The following is a 9,128-nucleotide window of genomic DNA, read 5'->3' as shown; positions in this document are numbered from 1 at the left end:
CAGAATATCAGGAATTAGGACCATTGTAACTGATGCAGATGACTAACACTGTATATGAGAACACCTGAATGATAGATATTATTGCATTCTTTAAAACAGAAATCGGCTTTTATGAGGCATATAAGTACAAATGCTGAAGAAGACTTCACTCTGCATGGAGTAATGATTTAGGAGATCCCCCCCCTTTTTTTTTCTGATAGATGTTTGTGATAGGCAACCTCCCAAGTTAGGTGTGGTAATTGTTAAAGTGTGAATCACATTATTTGTGCTATTTTGATGTTCAGTAATCTGTCAGCTATTTTTCAGTAATGGATCAGAATGTTCCTAACTACTAGTGTCTGGATCTATAATTGATTTGCAAATGTTTGTCTCAAAGCATCAGCGTCATGTCAATTTATGTTTTTTCTGATGTTCTGACGTTTGAGATTTCAGAAATGCACACTAAGCCATTCTATTTTGGACACACTGTGTCCTGATGCAAGCTCTGTTTACTGCAATCCACTGTAAATATTACTATGAGCAGTTTGATGCATGATGTTGCTTCATTCCATAGCATCAATATCTGTTATTTCTTGTAGATTACTGAGGGTGTTGGAGGAGTTGCCGTCTCAGTTAAAAAAGCTGCCAATGATTACTACAATTTTTCACCCAAAGACACTCTGGAATATTCAAGTAAGTTTGGAAATTCTGTATTTTGCCAAATCTCCTTGTTATTTATGTTGCACTAAGATTTTGACTGTTGAGGTTTGTACCAGTGATATGGAAATGATTAAGTGCATATTATCAATTTCTCTGATATCGAAAGTACTTGCCAAAGTTGTTATTTTGAAGGAGTCTTGTTTTGAGCATGCATATGGTGTACAGAATACATATTTGCATACAGTTGAGGAGCTGGATTTTAAAATGGTTTAGAAACTGACTGCAATATCAAGGTTTTCTTTCTCTCTCATTACAATACTAGAAGCATAAACTGACTTTATTGATTCTTTCTACTAGTAATCATTCATGTTTGATGCCCTATATCAATTTTTGATGTGATCAAGTCCCTTATTGCTGCAAAAATTTGGTGGGGCAGTTTATCAACATATCTCTGCATTCATCTTTTTTTTTTCAGAATTGGAACATGTGATTGAGGTGTATGATTTTCCAAATGATTTCAAGACAGCAGACCTCATGATGGCATTTAGTGCATTCAAGTAAGTTTGCACATGTTGCATTTTCTTATGCATCTGATTGAAATGGCATCTGTTTAAACATTTAGGTGCTTAGTTTTTGCTTTTGTTTGAGGGTATTAAGATGAAAACACTGGATGAACTCAGCATTTTGTTTCAATTTTCTATCATATCTTGCAAAGAATATAACACAGCATTAGTCTTTTTTTTTTAAATCTCAGAAAGATTTCAGAGCAGTCATTGCAAATTATGTTGTTGACTACAAATGTTATCAGCATACATATTTAAATATTCAAAATCTCAATTTGGCTGTATTTTATAATATATGATATGTTGTATGTAAGGGGATGGCATCTCGGCATACATATGTAAATATTCAAAATCTCAATTTGGCTGTGTTATCTCTGATAGTTGTGTAATATGTTGTATGTAAGGGGATGGCATCTCTGAATACACTTTGTATGTATGATGAATCTGTGTAAGATTTCCTTTGAAACAGCATTTGCTTTGTTTCAAGCCAAGTGATGTTCACCATCGACTCATCTGGTTACACTAGTGGGTTGTTGATTACTGCTCAGATTAGACACAGAATTCAAATTGTGTGTCAAGAGTAGATCCTCAGCAGTCATGTAGATAGCTTGTTTTTGCTGTTGTTGCTTTTCGTGTTTTATAATTTACTAGTGATCCTGCCCTCCTGCCTTTCAAATACAGTGTATTTTGTCTGATGGATATTAAACTCTGTTTTCCTCCCCACCAGAAACAAGGGCTTTGACATCAAGTGGGTTGATGATACACATGCCTTGGTCGTGTTTGCCACAGTACAGATTGGTGAGAACTTGTTGTTTTTCATCATTGTGTTTGTGATAGTTTTACAAACTACACTGGAATATTGCCTGATGCAATTTTTATGTGTATGTGTCATTTGATTGCCTACATCACATCTCATGTTACATTGCAAATCTTACTTTTGACAATGCTATAGTTTTTTTACACTAGGCTGGTTGGTCACAGAAGTATATTGTGTGTACAAGTGTATGTAACTTTTATACTGTGTACTATATTTTGTGTACAAGTTTATGTAACTATGGTACTGTGTGCCCTTTAGATAAATCACTGCTGTGTAAATATGCATTTCAGTACTATGCATGTTTGTGCAGATGTATGCTGGAAGCATATGTGACCGTGCACCTCAAAACCAACATAAAGTCGCACACACTGATTTTGCGTGAGGACTGAAAATAAGTGAAATGGGTCAACCTAGCCGAACTTGACTTTTTCATATTTTCTGAAAGAGCGGGTCTTCTTTTACATTATGCTAAAATTTGGTATCATAAAACGGGCAGGAAAGTGTGTTTTTTTAGCAGTTTATCTCGAACATTTGTGGTAGAATAGTGTGATTAGGTGTGTCTTTAGAATCCCTTTTTCATTTCTGAAAAACCTTTTCCACACTCTTCACTTTCAACTCTAATAACTTTTGAAAGGATAGTGCTACTGCTTTGAAAGTTGGCATTAATTATGGACAGAATGTGTTAATAAGGCATGTTTAATTTCAATTTAATCTGGTAATCCCTTCATTGTTGTTACTGTGGTGGTTTACATCTGTTGTTTTTTTTTTGTCCCATTCATCGCACAGCCAGCACGGTTTGGTAAAGATTAAGCGCTTGAATAAACACTGTACTTCAGAGCCTCTTTTCTCAGTTCACACTTTTCCTGAGTTTGTGCTTTCTTTCCAATATTTAGATAGGTTAGGAGAGTCCATTTGATTTGAGTTATACATCATTTTAAAGCTTAAAGTCTGCTCTTTCAGAATATGGTCTTAACTAAAAATTCATGTCTGGCGACTTTTTGTTTGTTTTGAGGTGCAGGGTCACATATATACTGGCAATCATTACATAGTTGTTCAAGGCCGAATGTCATGCACAGATTCCAGTTTGGTTGATATGAGTGCATACTCATCTGTTTCATGAGCCAAATGACATGTAGGAATGGAATGGCCTCCTAACATTGTTGGAAGAAAACAACACTAAACAAAAACTATGAAAACAAAAACAAGAAGTAAAAGCAAAGAAATTGTAGTGTAAACAGCGCTGTTGTGGATGCTGGACATTTAATTACAGGACTGTTTAGGTTAAGCCATACCACAACACTTCCGTACCATATGTCAAATTACAGTGATATAGCAATCTATGAAAAAGAAAATTATTTCAAATTTCCTGGTTTTGAGAAAACAGTAGAGGAAAAGGCAACCAAACCATAATGTATTTTCCTTGTACATTACGAAAATATGTTCCTATGAAACAGTATTGTAAAAGCCTTCCTTCTATGCTATCTTTCGAATTATATCAATTCAAATGAAGAAAAGAAATAAGATCATACATGTTAAAATCAAACAAGCAAACAATCTCTGTCATACCTACTTGTCAGTAATTGCTAATTGAGAGGATGACCAAGGAGTGATGGCTTTTGTTTTGATGTAGTACCACTATACAGATATCCCTTGATTTGAGGATAATGGAACCTCAATGTTTGTTTTTATGTTATGGTCATGATGTAAAATACTTGATTTGTTGGCATTTTGTGATCGTCAAGATTATTGTAATGTAGCTAATAGATTCACAGTTATGGGAAAGACTTAATATGCGGGTGTGAATTTATTTTTGCCCAAAACCATTTAATCTGTTACAGCTGAGGATGCCCTCAGCCTACAGAATCCCATGATGAGGACACGCCCTCTTTCCCTCGCCACGAAGCAGTCCAAGCAGAAGGCCAAGGGCGTGGCTGAATTTCTCCAGCCTTACAAGCCGCGCCCAGAGACGAGCTCGGTGGCAGCACGACGAATGGTATCCAGCGCCCTCGGCATCAAGTCGACCGTCAGCAAGGAGCAGAGGGCAGCAGAGAAACAGAAACTGAAGGAAGCCAAAGGTGGGTAAAGTCCTTGCTTCATGCTGATTGGATAGTGACTCATTAAGCAATGCTGGATGCAACCATTTTGATGGAGGGTTGATTGATTGAAATAGAAAGATGATGACATGCCAACATTTATATTGTAGACAGTATACAGATAATGTACAGGCAAGAGTGCATATTTACAATGGTGCAGTATGCACGATATTGTGAATGCACAAGAGTGTGTTGCATCTCCTCTGAAATCATGAACTTAAACGTGTGTATTATTTGTTGTATAAAAAGGGTCTATGAAATGGGGTATCGGCTAGGGATATCAGAATTACTTAGCTCTGGTCTCTGCAGGACCAAAAATGATACATGTAAGAAAGATAACATGCTTTTAATCATTACCTCAGATGGAAAAACTGAACTGAATTTGTGGAAATAAACTTGAAACTTGAAAAAGACAGTTAATTGAATTACTAACTCAGAAGGATGTGCCCCTAGGATTTAGGTCACTGCATTTCTTGTTATCATCACAATACTTCACAGTAAACTTATCATATATGAACAGATGTCTTGTTCATTTTTCTTTTACTTTTCCTATTAACCCTCTCTCTGTTGTTGTTTTGCTGGAGCCTTCCCCATGCATGTGTGGTTTAAATATGGTTCATAATCCAATATGCCCTTCTCTGTTTACTTTTACAGAAAAGAAGAGAGAAGAGAAGAGACAGCAGGCCGATATGTGGGAAGGCAATATTTGAGATCTCGTCAAATGGAGGTAGAATATGATGTTTGCTGATGTGACTAAGAGAGAATTTGAATTGTTCTTTCACTAAAGTCATTCGGTGAATTGTTCTTACATATGACAACGTGTTTGGTATAGCAAAGTGACCTTCAAGAACTCTATATATTGAGAAAATGAATATAACAAGCAAAGCAAATGAAATATATCATGAAGTATTCTCAAGCAGGATTATGCATTAGGGTTTAAAGAAATAGCAGTTTGTCATATGAATGTTAGTCACAGAATACACATGATGAAAGTCATTGAAGTCAGTGTGTATTAGAGCACATTTGAATTTCACTGCATATTGTTACCGGAAGATGTAGAGCCTCATAACCTCGTTACCGTAGCAACATGCTGCAATTCTTACTAGATCACTGTATTTAGTCCATTTCAGTAGACTGTAGCTGTTGAAATGTATGAAATATTTTTTATTTAAATCTATGGATTAGTTTTTACGTACAACAAACAGTTGTGATACATAGCTTTGAGACAGTTTTCAGACACTAGATTTATTTGTGTGCATGCTTGTTTCTGTTTTTGTTTTTGTGTTTAATTTTAACTCTCTGAATATGACTTTACCTCAGTGTTTTTCAGTTTGGTGTCCCAAGGGAATGTGACATTAATTCATTTTTATGACCACCCCACTGTGCTTCCAAAATGTCCAATATGAATGAACTTACAGTTCAAGCCATATGGAGGTGTGTAATCCACTGTATATGATGGGTTTCTGTGACAACAAGTGCTCGTAGACATTTTCGGTGAAATGTCCACTGAGAAATCAGTTGTGTCTATCCTGAGAAGGTAGCAGATCTCAACTTATTTTTTTGTTGTTGTTGTTTTTCCCAGGTAGATATTTTATCCTTTCATGGTTTAATAGGACAAGCTGGAGTAGTAATGAGTTGATTTAGAACATTTTTTAGATGAAAAGTGTAAAATAATTTATATCGGAGTACCCAACTTTTATTCCTGAAGCTCCCTTCCCATTCAGTAATGGGTAGGTAGAACCTTAAGTGATGATTGATTGTGGTCTTTCGCAACAAGCTGCTCGTAATTTAAATTCACGCAGAAGATAAGTGGATACTGCTATTTCCTAATTTGTAATTGATAGTAAAACATTATGTAGCAACCACAGTCGAATATGTTTTCAGATTGCAATACTGTCAGCATATCTTTTTGGTATAAAATATTTCCTCATTTTTGTTAATGCCCAACTGAAATTGTATTATCACATCATTATTTTGTACATTTCTTAAGCATGTGTGCCCATTTTATAGCAAAAATTCACACTTTCTGCAGGCATATATGGAAACTATGTTTTACATTTAAAGTTCATTCTTGATGAGAATTTAGGAGAATGCTACACCGATAACATGATCTACGTTTTGGATGCTTGGATTTGACGTAGGTATGGTACATACAGAACACATGACTAGTGTAAGATTCATTCACTGTGCTGTGTCACAAGCCCAATAAACTTGAAATTACAAATGTAGTATTAGCTATACAATGCACTGATTAATTTTAAGAATATATATTTGGCCATACACATGCCCTGTAGGAAATATTCTATGTTTTTCAATTATGATTTCAAGTTACTTTATTGGATTTTTAAAATGAAATACATGAATAATAATTTTACAGAATTCTGTCACTATTTCTTATATCATCTCTCAGTGTTAAATGTATTTTCCCACTAAAGTGGTTCATTCTCTCATTTATTTTTAATTTCATTATTACTTTTTCTTTTTAGGAGAGGAGGAGGAGAGGGTATCTCTTTAGATTATGAACTGAATGTTTGTGTAAGAGTTGTTTTTGTAAGGAAGGTAGAATTCGGAGCCTCATCAATGTAAATGAGTTGCTCTGTTTCATCTTGGAACACATTTCAGTTTGCTTGATATATGAAAGAACAGATATTCTAGTCCTATGCTTAGAAGGATACATGAACGTGGAATGATATGTTGCAAACTTTGCCAGGTATCAGTGAAGATGCAGACACGTCATATTGTTTATTTTTGTACATCCGTGCCCAAAGTTGTCAATGGCGTTATTTTTCAATGCAAACTCCTCTAGCAACATTATTTCACAGATTTCAATGAACTTTTTCTACAAAGAATTTCAATTTTGAGATGTTCTATATTTTCTATGCTGTGACCGGGCAAGTGTTATAGTGTGCAATTAGCTGTGTTGAAAGCCCATTATGCAGCACATGCACAATTCTCATCAGAATGCCCTGAAAAACAGTGACAGAACGGGTCAAAGAATGTGAAGAGACTGAGAAGTGAGTTGGAGGATTATTTCATGATTGTTGTGAAGATATGGCAGCACGTTTGGCAGTCAGATTTCCTACCATATGGGCATGTAAGCAAGGTCAGCATGCAATCAAAGTCAGATGGCATGAAATATGGGATTTGTTTTAAATCAGTTTGTCTCTTTATGCTTAATTTGAGATTTTGAGATACACGAAGGCAGTGTCAAATGTTTAAGAATATTTTGGACATTGATTTACGAGAGGAAAAAGAAAAAGGCAAGGGGTTGGATGAAGATGTACCCTTGTACAATAAGAATACATGAAATGAGATGTTAAGTTGTGTCTGTCCTATCAATAGTCATGTGTTCTATTAATATCTTACATGCTGAACTACCTTTGCTTGAACCTCACCATGGACATTTCTTAGATAATCTTATTTTTCTTGCCACTGTAAATGATCTAAGAGGAGCTACTTCCTGCTCAGCTATGTATTGATTTGTTACTTGAATAGACACTTCATTTCTTATGAATGCCCTACTTTGCTTAACTTTCTCATATGTAGGATGCAGTGCAAGTACCTTTGTGCAAAAATTTTGACAGACATGTGTACAGGTTGTTGGGTTTTTTTTTTTTGTCCCTGTGCTACTGGTGATTTCCCCAAAGGCACCTGAAATAATGATAGACCATCACCAACTAATTAGTGAATGTATCTCTGTGTGGGATTAAACTGTGTGCCACATATGATTGTTCCTTTGTGAGGCCAGCACTGAAATGTACATCTTGTCCTATACAGTTAATCGTCCATACATGTTCATCCAAGATCCTACATTGTGTGACATTCAGAAGCGAGACGTGTGAACATTCATCACCATAAGGATCATTGTAGCTCATTCATAGTACATGCTCAGGCAACTTCCATTGACTGCGGTGTAATACATGTACTCAGAATCTGCAGAGTGAAGGTAACAATACAGATTTCCATTTTCCCTCCACATACCTCAAAGAGACATAGATACACTCAAGAAATTGGAGCAAAGTTGTGTCTGGGTCTGCGTGATCCAGGTTTGCTATTGGTATCATTTTAATTATTGTACTGTTTTTATAGTGTTGACGGTATAGAAGTACATGTATGTGTGAATGGACTGCTCCTTTTCCCCTTTAATGACTGATATGAGCATGCATGGCTTTCATATGAAATTATATACATGTATTTTGTGTCTTTTTGATACAGTACAGTCAAATTCCAAAGCCCGTACAGCAAAGAGCCAAGGGGGGAACTTACCAATATGTGCACCTTGGGATGTTATAGGATTGTGGCTCATTTACTTGGGAGTATGTGTTCCTAACAAGATATTGCTTTACAATATTACTACCTGAGGGTGTGAAAATTTAATGTGTTCTTTCTAGATACAGTCAAAATTAAAAGCAAGATCGACTGTGATGAAAGGAAAGGCGTGTATGAAGAGTTTTTAACTCCTGCTTTTTGACAATTAAATGTTCACTGTTGGAGTGACTTCTCTTTGGACAGAAAATAATTTTTTTAGCTTTCTCTGAGCATTGCTACTTTGCATCTATTCCTGTGTTTCAAAAGAGAGACAGTACGCACATGAATTTTTGTATTTGTTTTGTCTATCAATCTCACTCCATCTGAGAAATAAAGTCTTATGTTTGAATGAATATCGACTTGGACTTCACAAGTGTTTTTCATCAAAATATGTTTGTGTTCTAGGGTTCAGTTGACACATGCACCCCATCCAAATACAGATTTGGACTTCACAAGTGTTTTTCATCAAAATATGTTTGTGTTGTTTTAGGGTTCAGTTGACACATGCACCCCATGCAGATATGTATTGAAGGTATATACAGTAGTATAGATGAGCAGGGCCTTATAAAAAAAACTTTTTACTATACGTTGCAGTTGAGAGACTAGTACACTGTACATGTTTAAACTTGTATTGGAAAATGATGAACTCTGTATCAATGTATATTAAGAATATTTCCATATCCAATGTTTACCCAACACTCCGATGTT

At 35.6% G+C, this 9,128-nt stretch overlaps 1 protein-coding gene and 1 long non-coding RNA gene across 2 annotated transcripts; both read left to right on the top strand.

The window, feature by feature from the left end:
• Window positions 1–576: 576 nt before the first annotated feature.
• On the top strand, window positions 577–2,004 carry LOC139736007 (uncharacterized). The gene is made up of 3 exons (XR_011711234.1): window positions 577–672; window positions 1,115–1,196; window positions 1,930–2,004. It is a non-coding gene; the product is annotated as an uncharacterized lncRNA (long non-coding RNA).
• Window positions 2,005–3,885: 1,881 nt separating this feature from the next.
• Window positions 3,886–5,041, top strand: LOC139736006 (coiled-coil domain-containing protein R3HCC1L-like). The gene is made up of 2 exons (XM_071646753.1): window positions 3,886–4,094; window positions 4,767–5,041. Exons 1-2 carry the CDS (start codon window positions 3,887–3,889, stop codon window positions 4,820–4,822), a joined length of 264 nt encoding a protein of 87 aa, XP_071502854.1. The 5' UTR covers window position 3,886; the 3' UTR covers window positions 4,823–5,041.
• The last annotated feature ends 4,087 nt before the right edge of the window (window positions 5,042–9,128 follow it).

This window comes from Diadema antillarum, unplaced genomic scaffold (assembly GCF_040938485.1).
Source record: "Diadema antillarum isolate AM-2024a unplaced genomic scaffold, OU_Dant_1.0 seq00000618_RagTag, whole genome shotgun sequence".
Lineage (NCBI taxonomy): Eukaryota > Metazoa > Echinodermata > Echinoidea > Diadematoida > Diadematidae > Diadema > Diadema antillarum.
The sequence above is the reverse complement of the archived record's forward strand: the minus strand, read 5'-3'. Positions and strand labels throughout refer to the sequence as shown.

Excerpts from the sequence above, each read along its gene's own strand:
- LOC139736006 (XM_071646753.1), top strand. The coding sequence starts at position 3,887 with ATGATGAGGACACGCCCTCTTTCCCTCGCCACGAAGCAGTCCAAGCAG. Across the intron at positions 4,095-4,766 it reads GAAACTGAAGGAAGCCAAAG|AAAAGAAGAGAGAAGAGAAG; the intron begins GTGGGTAAAGTC and ends TTACTTTTACAG.